This window comes from Onychostoma macrolepis, chromosome 04 (assembly GCF_012432095.1).
Source record: "Onychostoma macrolepis isolate SWU-2019 chromosome 04, ASM1243209v1, whole genome shotgun sequence".
NCBI classification, from domain to species: domain Eukaryota; kingdom Metazoa; phylum Chordata; class Actinopteri; order Cypriniformes; family Cyprinidae; genus Onychostoma; species Onychostoma macrolepis.
In genome coordinates this window covers 24,073,784-24,096,732 of record NC_081158.1, presented here as the reverse complement: position 1 = coordinate 24,096,732, position 22,949 = coordinate 24,073,784, and the positions used below count along the sequence as shown (strand labels likewise).

Sequence of the window (22,949 nt, the reverse complement as noted above, 5' to 3'; positions counted from 1 at the left end):
AAATCATTGGCCAAAATATAAAATTCTTCTTAATACTATTTAATTATTTTCTAACTTAAGAATAAAGTTAAGAACATTTTTCATAAGAATCCTTTTTCTTAAGATTGTTCTAAAGACAAAACTTAAAAAGAATTTGATTTTTTAACCACTGCATTTCAGAGGCAGAGCCATTTTTATTTTGCAACAATAAATCATTGAGACCAGAAATATACAATTAAAGAATAAATTTGGTTAATTTTGACTAAACAATTCTGGTAGTCCATTCTGGTATGGTACACCTACTTTTCACTTTATCAATACTAAATATCCTGTTTCATTTGAAAATACATCACATTACAGGAGTAAAGTGGGTTATGCTGATCTAAGCACTGAAATCAACCAGGACTGAGGTACACATACCAAAAAAAACAAACAAACAAAAAAACACAACGGTTACCAAAAGTTAGACGGCTGGAGTGCCCCAGACCTTCAGGGTTCAATTACCTGAGCACCTCCACCCCATTCCCCTAGAATCCCTTACCCGGTCTGAGGCCGCGAAGGCAACTTCCTGCCCCACTCCCCAGGGTTCATATAGGAGGGGAAGAAGGAATGACATGGTGCCTATGAAAGAGCCATTGTTCACCGAGGTGGTCCCGGTACTGTGTGAGGGGAGGTGGCTAATCACAAGGCGGGCAACAGCACAGGGGTAAATATTTATCTGCTGGGATGTAAACGACGGATCATGTAATTTAGCAATAGGCCGTTCCTTCCTGCATGATGATGATGTTTAGTCTTGGGTAGGGGAGGCGAGGGGTGTTAGTCAACCTGCCCATTTTGAACACAGCAGCGGTTGATTATCACTGACGCATCTTCACACTAAAACTGACACTCTTTAAATGTGCAGGCAACTAAAGTTCGCTAAACTATAAATATTATTAGGATGTTTCTCATTATACAGTAGGGATTTTAAAACCAACTGGTAATACAAGCAGTCAGTTTAAGGACGTGCTTACTGTTTAATGTGTCATGTGGTGGTGTTTAATTCCTGCTGCCTTGGTAACCGGTGGGCAGAACCACTTATCTCAATCAAAGATAAAGTTTCTACATAGAGATACAGTATGTAACCACCAGTCACTAATGTCACCATACAGTATGAATCATTTTCTGTGAAAAATACACATAACAGTACAGTACAAACCTGTACAGTACAGTAAAAACTTGATAGCTGGTTAACTAAGTTAAAACTGTGGTTTAACATCACATTACATGCAATTTTACAGCAAAATACTATAGAAATATATGTTTTTTTGCAAGTAAAAACGATGAATTACCATATAATTTACAGTAAAAAAAGTATTTTCCCAGAAGTTCCTGTGTGACAATTATATTTTCTATAAATAATTGTTTATTTTTATTTTTTTGTTATTAGTATATGTACAGTAAGGTGTTCCATGTTAATTTTCTATTATATAGTTATTGTTTGTTTTATTATGTTTCACATTATTTAATTTGTTTTATTGCATTATTTTAGTGTTTCAAGATATCCTGGTGGTGTTTTATCTGTGTGTACATGTCTACTGTATATATACATTCATATAAATGATCTTAGCATTAATGAGTTAATAAAACACACTTTATTTACACACACACTTAAAGGAATAGGCTAGTTCACCCAAAAATGAAAATTGTCATGTTGTTCCAAACCTGTATGAGTTTCTTTCTTATGTTGAACATAAATGAAGATATTTTGAAGAATGCTGGTAATCAAACCGTTGATGGTCCCCATTGACTTCCATAGTATTTCTTTCCCTACTATGGAAGTCAATGGGGACCAATACTGTTTGGTTCTTTAAAATCTTTCATATCTTCTTTTGTGTTCAACCTAAGAAAGAAACTTACACAGGTTTGGAACGACATGAGGGTGAGCAAATGATGACAAAATTTTCATCTTTGGGTGAACTATTCCTTTAAGTACTGCAAGAACAACAACAACAAAAAAGCTTACAAAACACTTGCCACACACTTGTTGACTTCCTATTGCCGTATTTGTGCTCCAATCATTTGCAACTTGACCCTGGTAAACAGCTCAAAAGCACCAGTGATGTAATGACCAGGCCAGGAAGGACACAAACCACCCAAGATTACAATTTCTTCTCCTCAAAGATGCTTCTAGATTTAACCATGCAAACCTCATGGTGTTGCTATCTGGTTTCTGTGGTATTCTGGGTGGTTGATTACTGGTTTAAGTTAAAACAGTCCACCCTTAAGTCTTTATATAGTCTGGTCTGTAGATTCTACCTCCAATGCAATGTGAGAATATTTTTATTGTACATTTGGGGACAATTGGCAGATTTTAAATAACTTTAGAGAAAGGAAAGAGAAGTAGAGGCAAGAAGCTAGAAGACAAGACAAACAAGTAGTAGCACAACTGGCACGGGATGACTGACACCTTGTCTACACATGGATGCGAGCTGTCATTACAGACGCCATGAGGCTCAGTGACAGGGTAAAAGAACTCCAACACTTAAAAATAGTGTCTGTTTGACAAGCTCAATTAAACTGAAGCCAAGAACGTCCTTATGTATGCATTCATCTTTCTGTCAAGATCTTTATCTGCATACATACTTCACTTCCTCTGTCTGCTGAAAGAGTTTCTCCTCTTATACTGTATATTCTTTCTTTCTTTCTTTCTATCAATCAATCTCATCTCCTCCTGCTATTTCTCTTTTCTTCTGACTTTATTTTTCACACTGGCCTCCTCCTCACCCCTACTTCTCCTTCCTTCCTTTCTCCGTTGCTTTATCATCTCACCATCTCCATTCTTCCTCCTTTTGTGTAACTAAAACATTATGTTCTTCCCATCCTCTCTTGTTTTCCCCTCTCCTGTCTGTGTGATGGTGCATGTGAGTATAGCCCTGATGTTTAGGACTTTCCGTGAGCTGACAGCCGTTTAACATTATGAATTGCAGTCAGGATGCTGAAGCATGACATTTTATTTTTTCCCCCACGTTTCTCTTTCTCTTTCTAAGTCAAACACTTACTCACTTACACAAGTTTACCAAGCAGTTTCAATGAGGATATACCATAGACTTATTATACACTAGCACTATCATTACAATTTTGGGGTCTCATCAAGGCTACATTTATTTTATAAATAATAATAATAATAATAATGTAAAAATATTACAATTTAAAATATTAATTTTCAGAAGCCATTGCTCCACTTTTCAGTGTCAAATGATTGTTTAGAAATTATTCTAATATGCTGATTTGGTGTTTGATTTCTAATTATCAATTTTGAAAATAACTGTGCTGCTTAATGCTAAATAAAATAAAAACTAATTACCTTCCTGACCAAAAGAAAAAAAAAGAAAAATAAAATAAAATAAACATATGACAAAGAATAAAAACAAAGCAATCAACAAAATGTCCTGTTCCAGATTTGCTTCATCACAGCACTTTAGTTAGGACATTATATAAAAGAGTGTAAAGAGTGTTTAATCATAAATATATGTATGAATCATTTTTACTTATCAGGACATCCCAAAAGGGAGGTTTTGTCAGATTTGGCTCTGTTCTGAGAACAGTTATGTCCCCACAGTATAAGCTAAACCAAGAGATGCAAACCCCACAACACACACAGTCAAACAAAGGTCTGTAAAAGGAATGAGAAGATCAGAAACTCGTGAAAAACAACGATGGCAAAGACAAACATGGCTGGAATGTGGTGTTCGGAGTCCTTCAGGAAGCTTTACAATGCTGCTTATTGTGCTGAATTTAAGTAGCAGATGTTGTTATTGATGTCATAATGAGATAAAAGCTTCCAAATGACTCTCTCCGAGGAATAAAAAAAGCTAAATATAATTGGGAATAGACATAAAAAATTAAAACATTCCTGACCTTAAAAAAAACCAGAGGGTGAAAGTACATCTCTGCCCCATATTCGCAAACACGCACTCAGGGAATATGAGGTCTGTGTGCTGAAGTGACCTTTATCCAGGGTCAGGTCATAAAAATATTGTCGAATAAAAATAATCCCCTAACCCTAAATATAACCCTCACATAAATCTTCTTGAATTTTTTAGTATTTTGTATGTAAATTCCCCTTGGCCTTACACAGCGTTAAGCAGGACCTACAGTACAACCAGGTGTAAAGTGTGTGTGTGTCTGTGTGGACAGAAATCAGGCACAATGGCCTGTTCAGAAATAGCCAGCTGATATGCTGTTTGTGGTCGTGACCTGCGGTGGGTCCTTTTACCTGCTGGGATCTCCTCCCACCCTGTCTGAGTCCCTCTATAGAGGCTGCGTCTCTTCGGTCCCTGGTAGAGAAAAGAACAGACAGACAGCGACTCTGATCAATACCAGCGCCTCCTCTTTGTGGCTGAAATCAAAACCTTTTGAGGTGAATATTCCTTTTTTTGAAAGACGTGGTGACGTCAATAAATTCAGGTAACTGACTCGCTATGTGGAGGAGAATGCTTGAGAGAATGAAAGCAAGGTTTTCATACCCTTCTTTGGTCTGGTTTATGGATTTCTTTTCTTTTAACAGTGTGCGACCCTCAAAAGTCCAAAATGCTACTTATACCAATTCAAATCTACTCACAAAACAGTTGAACAAGTATGAGGAATGATCACTTTTTAGTTTCGTAAGCAGTAGGCCAGTGAAAAATCTGCAGCCCGATTTTGAATTTATTTATTATTTCTGGTAGGGTACAATTATATAAACTAAACCAAATACAGTTTGATGTACAAATGTTTGGGGTCAGTCAATGTTTTTTTTTTTTTTTTTTTAAGAAATCAATACAGCAAGGTTGCATTCAAAAGTGAGATAAAAAGTGAGAGTAAAGACATTTCATATGTGACAAAAGATTTCTATTTCAAAGAATCCTGAAAAAAAGGCTCATAGTTTCCTCAAAAATATTAAGCAGCACAACTGTTTTCAACATAGATAATAATATGAAATGTTTCTTGAACACCCAAATCAGTATACAGATCGATTTATGAAGGATCATGTGACATTGAAGACTGCAGTAATTGGCTACTGAAATTGATTTTAAATTGTAAAAATATTTAATATATTTTTGATCAAATGCATGCAGCCTTGGTGAGCAAAATATCAAAACAAACAAACAAACAAACTTACTAAGTGCATCTGCCAAGTGTTTGGAATAATAATAAAAATATCTTTAAATAAAAAAAATCATGGAATGTTATAGGCAGGCAAAGATAGAATCTTTTGGAATTTCTCTGCGGATTTAAAAAAAAAAATTATTTTGTAGAATTGATTTAAATTACATTCTAGAATCATTTATAACATATAGCTTTATGAATGACAGGCTCCCCAAAACTGCAAAAATCTGCAGCTTTTTCAGCCAATTCTGTGTGGGCCTGTTTATAGTACATTTATTAGAGGGTCAATCCCATTGGAGCAACCTCTTGATCAAGGGCACAATGGTGATGTTCAAACCTACGACCTCTCAGTTACTGTACATGACCACTAGGCCACACCAGCCCAAAACTCTCCATGTTGAATCTCAACCTCAGCTCTATTTGATCTAGGCTGTGTGCAGGTGTCTCTCGTGTTTACCACTGGAGAATAAGGCAGGTTGGACAAGAACAAACATTTCAGCGGTGCCGAATCCCACCGACCCCTCCTCTCCCTAAGACTCATTTTAATTCCATCTCAGCATGGTAACAAACACTCGTTAAAGCAGATTAATTCCACAAGAGGATTACGCTCCATATTAGATAATGAAAGAGAGAGAGCGAGGGAAAGAAAGAGAAAATAATCACGTAAAGGGATAGATGGTGTGCATTTGATCCTGGGGAACAGAAAGCTAATCCAGGTGTAACACATGTAGAGTAGTGTGTGAGAGAGAGAACGTGCACAGTGGTATTAGGAACAGCTGGCGTCGGTTTAGCCTCTTTGTCTTCATTGACATTGGGAGGACGACAACAACAACACTGACCCACAAAATGGGAAGTCGGATGACAGTTGCTGCTATTGACACACTGCTTTTAGACGTGTGTGTATGAGAGGCTGTGACTCACAGCTTGCGCGGTGTTGCACTGTTAATGTGGTGGCGGTTCTGGCACATCTGGGCTATTTTCTCCAGTATGTGTCTGAAGATAGTGTGAAAAATCTCAGGGAGGAAAAGTGAGTGTAGGCCCCTGTGAGATCGGTTCCTCAGGTTAGAGGGCCATTTTTCAAATGCCAGCGGCTTATCTCGACTGTCACAGGCTAAACGTGTCTGTTTGTGACATTACAAGAACAAGTGTAAGTCTCCCGAGTTCAGCTGCGCAGGCGATTCGGTACCCGCATTCTCATCGTTCTGAAGTGTTACACAAAGCGCTGTCGTTTCAAAGGGGGGAAAGTCCATCTCTAAATCAATTACGGCAGTTAGCTGAAAGAATGCAAAGACCGAGGTTGTACATACATGAGCACGAGCCAGTTCCATAACACGGCTTAAGTTTGTTTTCAATCTCAATAATTATCAAAAATCAGCTTATAATAAGTGCTAATAAAGAAAACGCTGGACAAAATGTGCACAATGCAACACAAAGCTGATAAAAGAATCAGAGTAACAGGCAAAAATGCAGGTATGCTGATCAGGGTTTGCTTAATAAACAGTATTTTTCTGGATTTAAAAATAAAACAGTTTAAAAATACATCAGCATTAAAAAGTTTAGGGTTGGTAAGATTTTTTGATGTTTTTGATAAAAGTCTCTTATGCTCACCAAGGCTGCATTTATTTGAGTAAAAACAAATATGAAATTTTATTATAATTTAAAATAACATTTTTCTATTTTAATACATTTTAAAACGTAATGCTGAATTTTCAGAAGCCATTACCACAGTCTTCAATGTCACATGATCCTTCAGAAGTCATTCTAATATGCTTATTTGGTGATTAAGGATTTTATTATTATTAATGTTGAAAAGGTAGTGCTGCTTAATATTTTTGTGGAAAATGTGATTCTTGATGAACAGAAATTTATTTGAAATAGAAATCATTTGCAACATTATAAATGTCTTTACTGTCACTTTCTGATCAGCTTAATGCATCCTTTCTGAATATAAGTAATAATAAAAATCTGTATTAATGTATTTATTCACTGTGTATTAACATACACACAGTAAGAGTCAACATGAAATGATGTTCACAACAAGTCAATAACTTCTGTAATCCGATGTGTTCAAGTAAAATAGGATGTTGACTAAGGAAAAAAGGGCAGGAATTGGCTTAAACGTAAAACCTGGATGTTACTTGTCAGAATAAAGCCATCCGTGCTGACTATCTGGTATAAGACTGCAAATATAAATGTCCTCAATATTAAAAATACACAATGCAAAATCTAAGATGTTTCTTTTCTCAGGAATAGCCCACCACACCTCTTTAAATCCCACCCACTCAGCAGAAAAACATACAAAGCTCAAGTAATCAAATAAAGACCTCTTGCCTCATGTCAGGCCCCATCCCCGGATGAGTGAGGGAATGCACAAGCCAGGCAGAAATAATCAAATCAAGAAGAAGGCCTATCCGGCACAAATGGAAAGTTTCCTGTCACCCGAAGTTAGCTTTCCATCATGTCTGTCAGATTTCACGGTTTGAGAAAGAGGTTACGGGACTAAATCCCTGACTCACTTATAGAAAACACAATCAGGATGTACAGTTTCCTCAGTATTACGGTAAAAAAGTAATTCATTCTGTATCACCTCAGTTCATTATTCCTAAACTGAACAGGAACAGGTCGGAAAACCAAAAGGAAAAAGACAACATTATTATCTCAGACCTGCAACGGCTGGTTTTGTGCAGATTTTTCCAGTCAGACTTCATCATCTCACTCCTGTTAGGGACAGTTCACCCAAAAAATGATTTCAGTTACCATGTATTTGCCCTCATGTCTTCCAAAACTCGTATGACTTTCTTTCATCTGTGGAAAATAAGTTATACAAGCTGTTCTTTTTTCATACAATAAAAGATTTTAGAATGAAGCTTTTGGTGCCATTTTTGGAGCACCGACAATTTCGTTGTAAAGAAAAAAGCTGTATTGTACAAAATTTCTCCTTTTTCGTTTAACAGAAGAAAGTCAGTTGCATGGGTGTGGGACAATGCAAGCGTGAGAAAATGATGACAGACTTTTCATTTTTGAGTGAACTGCACCTTTAAATACACTCGTTCACACAGCAGACTGTGCTAACATCGACATATGTGACCGAATCCAGACAAATGTTCATTCTGCGTCGCACAAACTCTGGAAGAAAGATACGCTGTCAAGACAGAGAGAGAGAGATACTGAGCACGCTGAGAAAATGTAGCGGTAACTAATTGTTATCATTACGCATGTTTGAAAAGTGTTTTCAAACAAGTAATCAAAGTCTGCCACTGTAATTAGCAGACACAGCAGTGAGTGTGTTTCCCTCCACTGTTCTTTTCAAACTGAAAGGCATTAGATATATCAGATCCTTTTCCCCAACGGAACAAAAACCTGTACACCGCGTGCATTGTGAGGGAGAGACAGCTTGACTGAAAACAAACTGACACAAACCATTTGAAGCAGAAAAGAAACACAACAACCTGTCAAGAGCAAAATGCCTCTAATTTTTCTGTCATCTGCCAGCAGTTTAACAAGAGAGGAGCGTTTCTACCCCCTCAATTTTCCCCCTGGCCATTTACACACACTGAGAACCAAACAAGAGAATGGGAGGGGAAGAAATCTGCTCGTTTTCTTTCTCTCTCCCTCTCTTTCTTTCTTTTCTCTCCCCTATATTTTTCACTTTCCTTCTATTCATCTCATTCTTTTTACTCTTAACATTTTCTTTTCCATCGACTCGCCACGGCACCATCATTGGAAGAGTGTGGAATTATCCCAATGACTTGAATCTTTTGATTGCGTTCACGAAAAAGATCCACTCAGATACTTACACCAGTAAGTGGCAACCTGTGAGAGTCAATTCACTGAATCATTTGAACACATTCAAAAATATTTATTAATCTAGATTTAAGAACTGAACTGCATATAAAATCTCCAAATTACAATTAAAAGATTTATGAATATTCTAAGCAATTTAAATAAATGCATTTGAAAATATGATACCCACATCAGTGTTGTTATTGTTAACTAAAACGAAATAATTTTCATTAACTGAAATAAAGCTGATAGATAGATCCGATCCGATGACCCCTTTAAGCTTTAATTAGTTTTTTTCTTATTTACCGTTTTAGTAATTTTAGTACTTAAATTTCAAATTAAGTTAGTTGTCAAGGCAGTACTTTTCATTAACAAAAATGATTTATAATTTTGGTTAACAATGCAACTAAATATATATATATGAACTGATATATATATATATATATATACACACACAGTCATGGCCAAAAATATCGGCACCCTTGGTAAATATGATCAAAGGCGGCTGTGAAAATTAATCTGCATTAATCCTTTTGATCTTTTATTTAAAAAATTCACAAAAACCTAACCTTTCTTTGGATAAGAAGAATTTAAAATGGGGGGAAATATCATTATGAAATAAATGTTTTTCTCTAATACACATTGGCAGACAATTAACGGCACCCTTTTATTCAATACTTTTTGAAACCTCCGTTTGCCAGTTTAACAGCTCTAAATGTTCTCCTGTGATGCCTGATGAGGTTCGAGAACACCTGACAAGAGATCAGAGACCATTCCTTCATCCAGAATCACTCCAGACCCTTTAGATTCCCAGCTCCATGTTGGTGCGTCTTCTCTTCAGTTCACCCCACTCATTTTCTACAGGGTTCAGGTCAGAGGACTGGAATGGCCAGCAGAAGCTTGGTTTTGTGCTCAGTGACCCATTTTTGTGTTGTTTTTGAGGTTTGTGTTTGGATTATTGTACGGTTAGAAGATCCAAACATGGCCCATTATAAGATTTCTAACGGAGTCAGTCATTGATTTTTTATCTGTTGGTATTTGATAGAATCCATGATGCCATGTGTCTAAACAAGATGTCCAGGACCTCCAGCAGAAATATAGGCCCACAACACCAAAAATACAGCAGTATATTTCATTGTACACATGGGGTACTTTTTATCCCTGTGTTCACCAAACCCATCTTGAGTGTTTGCTGCTAAAAAGCTCATTTTAAGTTCCAGTCGTGTCTGATAACTGATTATGCTGGAGTTTGTTTTTGGATGAGCTAGGAGAATTTTTCTTGAAACCCTCCCAAACAACATGTGGTGATGTAGGGGCTGTTTGACAATTTTTTTTTTTAAGGTTTTCTGGCCCCGAGACTCAACCTTTTTCATAACATTTTCCATTGATTGAAAATTCTTAATTATTGGCCTGATGGTGGAAATGGAAATTTTCACTTCTCTAGCTCTTTTCTTAAAGCCACTTCACTAATTTGTGAAGCTCAATTATCTTTTGCTGCACATCAGAAATACATTCTTTGGTTTTTCTCATTGTGATGGATGAATAAGGGAATTTGGGCTTTGTTTTTCCCTCCCATTTATATTTCTGTGAAACAGGATCAAACATGTTCATAATCACCCTGAAGTGCTCAAAATTGTGAATATAAATGGGAATATACTTCAGATATTTTACTCATAAGAATTTCTAGGGGTACCAATAATTGTGTCCAACATGTATTTGAGAAAAACATTTATTTCATAATGATATTTCAAAGATCAATAGGATTAACAATGCAGATGAATTTTCACAGCCGCCTTTGATCATATTTAGCAATGGTGCCGATATTTTTGGCCATGACTGTATATGTATGTATGTATGTATATGTATGTATGTATATGTATGTGTATATGTATATGTATATGTGTATGTGTATGTATATATATATATATATATATATATATATATATATATATATATATATATATATATATATATATATATAAATATTAGTGCTGTCAATCGATTACAAAATTTTATCGCGTTAATCACAGTCATGGACTGCGATTAATCATGATTAATCACAAATTTAAAATACTAGGATTTACCTGTAAATGTGTTGAAAAAGAAATACATGACAAACTAGTTTAAGGAAACAGAACCTTTCACACTTCCGCCAGGTATGAGACATAATCCTTATTATTCTTTCATCATTATTCTTTTGTTTTTATTCAGCTATTATCAGCCTTTAAACTGGCAATAAAACGTTTACCAAGCCACATCGCTTCAATCCCAGTATACATTTACCCAACTATTATCAAAAGTATTTCTAAATAAATACAACAAAACATTTCTTGCAACCTTACATGAAGTATTATGACAAAATGCATTATGAAGAAGAATTGGACCTGTTCTGCAGGTGCATTAGAGCTAACATTAGCATCATGCTACATAAGACAATTTATGAGATTAATAGTACACTTTTACTCAGAACTCACTTCAAACCACCATCGAGTGTTTGTAATAACTTCCTTTTGCGATCACGTGGAATTTGGTCATTTACTGTTATTAAAATGTGCTATTTATAGCCTTTTATATCGCTGCACAAATTAGCATTTCAGAAGTACACATTAATCTCAAATCACATACAGACCATATCCTATCGTAATCGTGTGTTTATTATCTTATATAATCTATAGTGGCTGTTGTCAAGTTTATTTCTGCTGTGTAAAAACCTTAACATGTATGCTCTGCTGAAACTCACGTTGTTTGATGTTACAACCGCCTCTCCGTTCTTAAGTTACCAGGGATACATTCCAAGTATAATACACATTAGTAAAAGGATCTATTTTAATTTTTATTTGTCTATATACACTTTGGGCACCCGCGGTGCATTATAAAAGTAGCCCAAAAAACCGCAGCCCACGGCTCTGTAATTTTTCACGCGACTGTATTTTCAAAATAGCCCACTTGTGTCATTACCCTGCCAACACTGGTTCGCTGTACCCTCATCACACGATGATAGATAACCTTCCGCGCTGCGATGACGGGAAGAAGTTGGAGTCAAACCTTATCAAACGATTAATTTTTAAAAAATATTAACGCGTTAAATTTTTTTGATTAATCGCATGCGTTAACGCGTTAATGTTGACACCCCTAATATATATATATATATATATATATATATACACACACACACATATACACACATATATATATATATATATATATTTAAGTTCATACATATATTTAGTTGCATTGTTAACCAAAACTAATAAATAAATTTCAACTTAAGTTAGTTACTTATTAACAAAAATTAAGTACTAAAATTACTAAAACAGTAAAAAAGAAAAAACAAATTAAAGCTTAAAGGGGTCATCGGATGCAAAATTCACTTTACAATTTGTTTGAACATAATAGTGTGTTGTAAGTGTGTGTACACATCCATCCTAAAATTATAAAAATCCACCCAATGTTTTTGTCTTTAAAATCCCTATTTTAAAATCCCCTTTCTCAAATCAGGCTGTTCTGAGGTTCCTGTCAGAATGACGTAGTTCTGTACAGGCCGCACCCACGATAGTTGATTGACAGGGCCATCTTACCTTAGACCCGCCCTGAGTGAGCAGTCATCCGTCCGCCATTGTGCGGACTCCAGTGCAGGGGAAGACAAGATGTCTCCGATTAAGCGATTGAGGTGTTCTGTTGTTGGATGTAATAATGAATATAGCAGTCGTTATTTACTCCCGACATCTGACATCCCGCACAATGGCGGACGGATGACTGCTCACTCAGGGCGGGTCTAAGGTAAGACGGCCCTGTCAATCAACTATCGTGGGAGCGGCCTGTACAGAACTACGTAATTCTGACAGGAACCTCAGAACAGCCTGAAGGCTCAGAGGATTAAGGTTACTTTCGCTTTGAAGGGAATGCGCCGGTCCCCGATCCGCCTAAATGCATCTATGTTCGCGCGAATCATTCGTGATCCAGCTTCATCTAAGAAGTGAGTATACAAATCGCATTTCCTAATAATGTGCTAGTTAGCCAGTTTCGCAGCTGGAGTTTACAGTCTGCTCGTCACTCCACGGAAGAGAGGGGCGGGGACAGCAGAGTCATTAGCATTTAAAGCAACATGGACTAAAAAAAACGGCTTGCTGAAATCAGAGCTGATTTTGAGAGGGGGAAAAAGGTGTTTTTTACACTACCATTGAGGAATTTTAACCAAAGTATGTTTATAGACTTTTCATTAAGACCTTAAAGAATCATATCAACTTGTGGAAAATTGGCATCTAATGACGTCTTTAATAGAAATGTTAAAAAGCTAAACTAAAATGTAACAATATAAACTAATTTAAAATATTCATAAATACTAGGCTATATAAATCATACAAAAATTATATATATATATATATATATATATATATATATATATATATATATATATATATATATATATATATAAATAAAATCTAGTATAAAAATAATTATACTACATTTCTGTCAGTGCCGATAGTCTTGTGGGCAGTGCACAGACATACTTATATTATATTACTTATATTACATACTTATATTATAGCGTACATAACATTGTGAATTCCCAATCCCCCATCTCTCTCCCACTTCGCTTCCTGTCAGCTCTGAGCTGTCCTATCATAATAAAGGTGAAAATGCCAAATATAAATTATACAGAATTTCTTATTTTTAAAGATGATCAAGCTAAAAAAAAAAAAAAACATGCTTCACTTTCAATCAATTGCTCTACAGATTCTTGTTTACGTCCTTGTTAGTTTAACATGTTCAAAAACATGTTCAAAGATGTCTCATTCAATGCTGCTTCAATTCTCGTTTAGACTCAAAACACTGACATGTTCAGTAAAGAGAGTTTTGTTCAGTATGTTCATCCAGTGAAATGATTCTTTGCGCAGCCCACACTTGACTAGTTGTTCACAATATACTGTCAAGCGTCTCACAAGGGTGAAACTTCAGAACCAAAAATATGAGGCAGCGAATAGGACTCCATTCAAAAATACTGATTTGTTGGGGTGGGTGGGGGGTTACCGTGATCCCGAGGGTGTAGGGGTTTGCTCACAAGACAGGTTAGAGATCTTGTGTTTATGTTCCAGGGGCACAGAAACACTAATGTGGAGGTCTTCTGACTGCACCGGAGACAGTGTTTATGTTAAAGGCTGTTGCTCGTCTTTCTAAAGCACATTACACTGACTGCTGCTGTCAGCTTGTGTTACTTTGTCTCTTTAGTGGCGCAGGCAATTGGCTCCGACAGCCAAGCAGTGCGGATGAAATATTTAACTCCGCACTGTTAAAGGCACAACTCCGCCTTTGTCCTGTGAACTAGCTGTTTGTAACATTAGTATCATGGTGACAATGATACCTTATGCTGTGGAGATGATGGTGAGCACAAAGTATGTGTGCATTTGTGTGTCCTGTCATAGAGATAAAGCAATAGTTCAGCAAAAATGAAAGTGCGGTCATCATTTACTTACCCTCATGTTATTCCGAACCTTTTCATCTGTGTAAGACCAAAGGAGATGTTTAGGAGAATGTTTACGCTGCTCTTTACAATATATCAAAATTGGTGTTCGGAGGCTGTCAAGCTCCAAAAAGGTAAAAAAAAAAAAAAAAAGATCATGAAAGTGAGCCATGATGACTTCCTATAGCCTATAGCTCTCAATTGTTGTTCATGCATCTGCGAATTCAGAGGGCTTACTTTTTTTGAAGCTTTGGCTACTATATGCTTTTATTGTATAGTAATAAGTTACATGAAGATCCCATTTTCTTTGCCATCAAAGATTAGTTTTGGTTTAAACACTTTTCCAACCTTAAACACTATTACAAAGTTCACAACTGACACTGTCCGTCCTGAAGTCCCTCAAACACTCACTCCTCGCCATCTACAGTTCTATGGAACTTCCTTAGAAAAATAACTGCACTACCAGGCTGTTCAACAAACCTGTTGGTGCAGGGCTTGAAGATATATTTTTCCTTTCATATACATACAGAAGACAAAATGGGTAAATAAGACTAGATTTTGTTCTTTAAGCATTCATACTGCTTTAAGCCTTGATACGGACACTGATGCTTTGCAAGTACTGTGCATACGTAAAGTAGAAATTTGAAACTTCCACTTTAAGCTTGTATTTTAAGTCTTGTATTGACATGATGCTGTATGATCACGTGACTCAGCCCTGAACAACAGAATGCCAACCCTGATCATTGTTTAACAGGTTAAGAGTGCAAAGTGACTAAACATCTAGCTCATTCACTGGAGAAATGGCAGTTGCAATGTTTGGATAAGCTGCTGTTCATTGCATCTGGTTAATTCATATAGTGAGGTCCAAAAGTCAAATCTGGTATGCATGTATGTACAGTATGTATTCATTCTTTTCATTTAAACCTAGAAAAAAAAAAAAAAAAGATTTTACAAATTTTAAAACATATAATGCATGTTATTTCAGAATCTACACTAGTGACAAATAATGACAGTAAATTTATGACACCGACTGTGTGAACTCATGAAATTAATTAAATTTCCAACCTGATTTCATTGCAATTCATACATATTTTACAAGGTGGCTAATTCTTACGAATATGTACAACCTCTCTCGTACGGATTAGTATGACTTTTGCTAAATCGCACGTATTTTATGAGTTCCCCAATTCGTATGAATTCGCACGAATGACCAACCCATCTCTGGGGTCTAGACAAATCGTACAAAAATTGTATGAGCGAGGTCGTACGAATTCGCTACCTCATAAAATACGTACAAATTGCTCATGAGACAGCGTTGAAATTTCATGAAACTCAAGTCGTTATGCTGATAATATAATTTGTAATGGAAAATGTGGTGTTAAATTAGAAAATAATTTCATTTTGGCTCTCTGAACCTCACTGCATATAAAAACACTGACATATGCAAATTTCTCTCATATGCGCAACATCCATTGTCAGGTGGACATGAATGTTTGGACCACTGAAGGGAAAATTCCGTGAAAAAGGAAGAGATAAACCGTGGGAGAGAAGAGTTAAAGCAATGCAAGAGGCAATTCTCAAGACAATGTATGTACATACGTATGTGTGTGTTTCATCCAAAGCTCTGGTACAGCTCATGAGCAGCATGAAAACACACTCAACACCTTATATAGGGCAGATTCGCCTGCTGCTCCTATAATTCGTCGGTTGGATTACAGCAAATCATAAATTAGAGGAGAAATTTCAGTGATCCAGGAAAACAGGAGTCTAAGTCAGACTGCTCCGATTCTGTCACTACACCACACAGGTTAGCAAGAGCAACAGAGGGGTGCTCAGCCAAAGTGCTCACACCAGCTTCATCTGTCAGCAATATAATACCGGCTGCAGTCCCCTCTTGCTAATAAATAACACACAAACACAACACACACACATACACCCTCAAAAGCTAATGAGGATGACAGTGCTGGTTACCCTTAATGAGGTTACCCTTAATGAGTAATTGATTTCTCATGAATGAGTCATCAATATGTAATTAATAGAAGGGTAATGTGTTAAATGTTGGTTCTGTATGGTTCATAGGCAGTGTTCAATCTAATTTTGTTCTTGAGTAAAACTTTCTAGGGAAACCCATTGGCCAACATAGTAGAATAACATAATATATGCACATTTGAACTACTATATGTATGACTGAACGAAAGACAGACAGACAGACAGATAAATAGATAGATAGATAGATAGATAGATTCAATATTATGATTTGCTCCGAGTTAATCATACTGTCCAGAGCATGCTGGGGTCAGTGTTTAGCCATATGCGTTTGTGTGCACGTGTGTCTCTATTGATGGGTCAGCTGTGCTCCTGTGACAGCTTCCATCCTGTCTCCTTAACCTTCCCGGGCCGGCTCGGTGGCAGCGCTGAGGTTTAATCAATGCAATGGAAGTGACATTTAGGGCCAAATCAAATTAGGTGGAAATGGAGGCAAACGGCAGGACTGCATTAAGTGCCGTCCGTATTAACACACAGGTCAGACACACAGGACTCATCGCACACACGTTGGCTGCCCGCCCATTTACAGGACCCTGTACCAGAGAATATGCATCACGATTAGATGCTCACTGACCTGGGACGCATACAGCAAGATGACTACAGCAAAATCTGAAGAAAAGATGGCAAACAAACACATGCACAGGAAACTGTCCTTATCATTTTACATATAAGCTATATTTACAGTATACATTATAGTAATTTTAGTTCAGTAAATATATTTTGTAATATTAATAAATAAAACTATATAAATAAAACTTATATACACACACACACACACACACACACACACATATACAAAATAAGAGTTTTTGTTTACATAATATATGTATGTGTACTGTGTCATTTTGGATGAGATTAATTTACAGCACTAATATACAGGTGCATCTCAATAAATTAGAATGTCATGGAAAAGTTCATTTATTTCAGTAATTCAACTAAAATTGTGAAACTCGTGTATTAAATAAATTCAATGCACACAGACTGAAGTAGTTTAAGTCTTTGGTTCTTTTAATTGTGATGATTGTGGCTCACATTTAACAAAAACCCACCAATTCACTATCTCAACAAATTAGAATACTTCATAAGACCAATAAACAAAATATTTTTAGTGAATTGTTGGCTTTCTGGAAAGTATGTTCATTTACTGTATATGTACTCAATACTTGGTAGGGGCTCCTTTTGCTTTAATTACTGCCTCAATTCGGCGTGGCGGGGAGGTGATCAGTTTGTGGCACTGTTGAGGTGGTATGGAAGCCCAGGTTTCTTTGACAGTGGCCTTCAGCTCATCTGCATTTTTTGGTCTCTTGTTTCTCATTTTCCTCTTGACAATACCCCATTAAAATTCTCTATGGGGTTCAGGTCTGGTGAGTTTGCTGGCCAGTCAAGCACACCAACACCATGGTCATTTAACCAACTTTTGGTGCTTTTGGCAGTGTGGGCAGGTGCCAAATCCTGCTGGAAAATGAAATCAGCATCTTTAAAAAGCTGGTCAGCAGAAGGAATCATGAAGTGCTCCAAAATTTCTTGGTAAACGGGTGCAGTGACTTTGGTTTTCAAAAAACACAATGGACCAACACCAGCAGATGACAATGCACCCCAAATCATCACAGACTGTGGAAACTTAACACTGGACTTCAAGCAACTTGGGCTATGAGCTTCTCCACCCTTCCTCCAGACTCTAGGACCTTGGTTTCCAAATGAAATACAAATCTTGCTCTCATCTGAAAAGAGGACTTTGGACCACTGGGAAACAGTCCAGTTCTTCTTCTCCTTAGCCCAGGTAAGACGCCTCTGACGTTGTCTGTGGTTCAGGAGTGGCTTAACACGAGGAATACGACAACTTTAGCCAAATTCCTTGACACATCTGTGTGTGGTGGCTCTCGATGCCTTGACCCCAGCCTCAGTCCATTCCTTGTGAAGTTCACCCAAATTCATGAATCGATTTTGCTTGACAATCCTCATAAGGCTGCGGTTCTCTCGGTTGGTTGTGCATCTTTTTCTTCCACACTTTTTCCTTCCACTCAACTTCCTGTTAACATGCTTGGATACAGCACTCTGTGAACAGCCAGCTTCTTTGGCAATGAATGTGTGTGGCTTACCCTCCTTGTGAAGGGTGTCAATGATTGTCTTCTGGACAACTGTCAGATCAGCAGTCTTCCCCATGATTGTGTAGCCTAGTGAACCAAACTGAGAGACCATTTTGCAGGTGTTTTGAGTTGATTAGCTGATTGGCATGTCACCATATTCTAATTTGTTGAATTGGTGGGTTTTTGTTAAATGTGAGCCAAAATCATCACAATTAAAAAAAACAAAGACTTAAACTACTTCAGTCTGTGTGCGCTGAATTTATTTAATACGAGTTTCACAATTTGAGTTGAATTACTGAAATGAATGAACTTTTCTACGACATCCTAATTTAATCTCCTAATTGAGATGCACCTGTATGTATATATAAAAAAGTTAAAAGGTATTTTAATATTTTAAAAGTATTTAATACATACTTAAATTACAATAGTTTTTACATACTTTCTTTAAATATTGAATTAGTTTTTACATTTAAAACATATTACAGTCACTACAATATCAGAAAAAGAAAAAAGACATTACTCCATAATTACATAACATATAACACATAATACATCATGGGGTTGAATTTCCAGCTAAATAACTATTTTTTTATATAGATGGTTACTGTATAAAATTACTTGTAGTCTTACTGATTATATATTATAGGGTAAATGTACCTATTAAGCTCACGTACCCATTAAGCACACTTCCATTTTTGAGATCAGATTATAAAAAGAAAAAATAACTGATTATCCTACTTGATGTCTTAACCTATTGATATGTTTGTTAATATACCTCCTATAATTTCAAGTCAATCAGATCATTGCACACTGAGATATGAGTCTCCATGTGTGTACACTGTCTGGCAGCCATTTTGAAAGCTGTCAAAAAACTTTCACCAAAAGACTTTTGCATATTATAACCTGGAACTTGGGTGTGGGAAATAATGACATTAGATCCAAAATATAGTTTTAGCAACACAGCGCAGATGCTACAGAACACAGTTAGCTGACTAGCTGTATAAGATTGTGTGCTCCGCTAACATATTACTTCATAGTCATTACTGGCTTGTACTTTTACATCCATAATATTATAAATTGACAGTTTATTGCTGGTCTGTGGTTTTATACTGCTGTAATTTTTAAAGATTTCATATTATTGTAAGGTGAGCTTAATGGGTGACACACAGTGATCACACAGCTTCAGTGTGACATCAATAAGGAAAAGTATAATTTCATAGATATTGTTAATAATAATTGTTCATATTAAAATATGTATGAAATTAATACATGACCTAGACTATTTATTTAGCAAAATCATTTTAATAAATATTACATGAAATGTATTAAAAATTGCTCCAATTAAGCTCAGTGTGCTCTCTTTAAGGTCTTCCACATTAAACGTCTATGTAAATACTTCATAAACATACTTTAAATATTAACTGATGGTTGTCACTTTAAGTTAAGTTAATCGATTTTCTATGGATTCTGTCAACTCAAATCTGCAGACTGGCTCTGACCTTTAGCATCTAGCATCAACTTCTCCAGACTGTAAATCTGTGGATAATCAGGGCCAAATTTGTGTAGTGTATTCCAGCTTTAAGAGACTATAGGTAAGTTGACATCCATTTAAAAAGAGGTTTCATAATGAGGCTAGTTTCTGTGTTCATCCCCATGAATTAAATGTTTTATTGGTTTGTTTTATTTGATTTTTGAATGTGTTACATAGCTGAACGTGGACTAGTCTAGATGTTTCAATGTGCTTAGATGACACTTCATTAAGAATATATAACTGATCGACTTGAATGCCTTGTTGCTTGATTCTAGTGTTGTTTTTCTGTGATTGATTTTCCTTAAAATAAACAATTTTTTTAATAAAACATGATGTGAGCTTAAATGGGAACAGGGGTGTGCTTAAAGGGTACAAAAATGTACCCATTAAGCACAGGCAGACTTTTTGGATTTAATGATGTATATCTTAATTGAAATGCTTTTGTCATTTAAAATAAAATTAAATATTTTTGTGTGAGAGATTAATATTTTATTTTAACATAACTTTTTGTACTGAAACCAATATCTTGTGCACTACAAATGTCTCAATGTAGATTTTGGTGAGCTTAATAGGTACGTTTACCCTAGATACTTATAGATCCTGGTCTAACTGCACACCCTATTAAATATTAGAGTATTTTGTACTCTAAAGCAGGACTGAGAACCATATTCGGCTGCCAAATAGTAACACTGAGCCCATATAACATCCTGTAAAACAAGAGGAAAAAAAGTAAAGGTGACTTTAAACAAGCACTGAGGAATTGCAGAATCGAGCATGTGTTCTCCTTCTCTCTCACACACACTGAGAGAACAAGAGATGTTCTCTTTTTCACACTGTTTTTCTTTGTGTCTCGCTTCAAAATCCACATGCAGGGCCAAAATACATGAAATATTCATAAAGCTTATAAAAGAGTGCTATCAAACATTCTGATTGTTCAGTGTCTCTGTCTCATGGGCATAAAAAAAGATCACTGGGTCAGGTCAGACTCGTAAAATAAATCACGTATGACGGGAAGAAAGCAGCCTGTAAACGTCTGACTCCGTCTCAATTTGCCTGATTGAAAACGGCCTGTCAGACCAAATACTGACACACCAAATGGGATTGAAAAAAAAAAATTAACAGACAGTCCTGGTGGGCTACAAGAGAAAACGAACAAGTTGCATAAACAGCAACAGAAGTAGTCTGAAAGTCCGGCTCAAGGGTACCAGACCCTCAGGCCCAAACTCGCGCTACGGAAAGAGTGTCTCACTTTGAAGGAATGCATGTCAAACTTCCTTCAGTGTCTCTCACTGCTAAAGAAATCCCACTGCATCCAATTGCAGAGAGACAGGGGGGGAATAGTGAGTGAAAGAGTAGGGATGTAGGTAAGCAAAGCTGCTGCAGATACATATGTCTGCATCCTAAGGTAACAAGAACTGGGCATCCGACTTCGTACTGACAGCTGTCAGTGTAACCCGTCTCGGATTCTCGTTACACGCACACATGTGTGCGGCATGTCAATTAGAAGCCCAGTTTGAGCTGAGCAACACTGATTAGATGCCTCATGTTTGCACCCTGAATGTCAGTTTGATCCAAACCCTACTTCTGAAGAGATAACACACCTGCCCCACTCACCTAAGCAAACAACATCCATCGACCTTTGTGGGTTTTTTTCAGTTTTGGCGATACTGATATCTAGAGAACATGGTGGATGATTGCTGATATACTATATGTAAGATACGTGTTAAAACTGCTGTAAATGTTTTCAGTTGTTTTGCTAACTTTAACCACAGACATGCTCACGTAAAACTCTGCCATTCTAATCGATGTCTGCAAATTTGAATGCTCAAAATGACTCATTGGCAGACAGACACACATTTACGTAACACACACACTTAAATAATCTTTTAGATAAAAGGTAAATTTTCTATGCAAGAAAGAAAAAAAATAGAAATAAAATAATGACAATACTTTATACAGAAATTGTTTATTATCCATTATGTTGAATCTTTCAAGTAGAGATATTTTGTGCGCACTGAAATAAAATAAAATGTGTGCACTATCCTCAAACAACAAAACAAAAAGACAGCAAATGAGAAATATACAAAACTGCAAAAAAACTAATATTTTTTCCTCAATATTCAATCAGAAAACAACAATAAACAGAAATGATTTATTATCCATTACATTGTATCTTTTAGGTAGTTGGAACATTTTGTGTGCACAAAACAAAACTAAACAAGAAATAAAATAAAAACAAATCAATTTCATGTGCTTTGAGAGCTATCCTTAAAGTAGTTTTTTTTTTTTTTTTTTAAGTAGTGTTGAAAGTTTTTTGGTTAAGTAGTGTTTAAAGTTTAGTGTTTAAAATTTTGTATATCTCATTTACTGTTTTTTTTTTTGGTTGGTTAAGTTGATTAACTCCCTGGGGTCGACAGTCGTGCCAGCGTGACCAGCTCACTTTTTTTAAGATCAGTGCGAAAGACACTAAAAATACTCTGTCGATTTTGGTCACACAAATAATTGTTATACATCAATCGAAACTGTTAAGTGTCTACTTATATTTGTGTACACTCACAATAACAACAAAACGTTGTGCTTTTGTAAAATAAAGAAAACAAACAGGGTGCACTCTCTGTCTCCGTGAAATGCTTTTAGAAACGTGTTACTAAAATGTACTGAAACTCAGCGAATACTCGGCACACAGACATGGGAGTTATATCTATAGAAAGCTTGACATGTCTACTTTTAAATGAAGTAAGTCATATAAAAAAAATATCCACGTGAGATGCACGCACATGTAAATGCCCAACGTAAACAAAACGTGAGGATTGCCGGTTCATTATTTGCATAAGGTGATCTGATTGGCTTGAAAAGTCCCACAATTCAGTTCGGCAAAAAAATTCAGTCAGAAAATAACAATGTGTAAAATTGTTTATCATCCATTGCGTAG

General features: G+C 36.2%; 1 protein-coding gene across 11 annotated transcripts in view; it reads right to left on the bottom strand.

Annotated features, from left to right (window-relative positions):
• Positions 1–22,949, bottom strand: part of sox5 (SRY-box transcription factor 5) — a 243,265-nt gene that overhangs the window by 182,795 nt on the left and 37,521 nt on the right. For 10 of the 11 annotated variants that reach the window (XM_058773716.1, XM_058773720.1, XM_058773715.1 and 7 more), the window contains one exon: positions 4,238–4,298. The exons of the other annotated variant lie outside the window; for it this stretch is intronic. In XM_058773716.1, the coding sequence (XP_058629699.1) occupies positions 4,238–4,298 (61 nt within the window). The remainder of the gene's footprint in view (positions 1–4,237; positions 4,299–22,949) is intronic. 11 annotated transcript variants of the gene reach the window in all.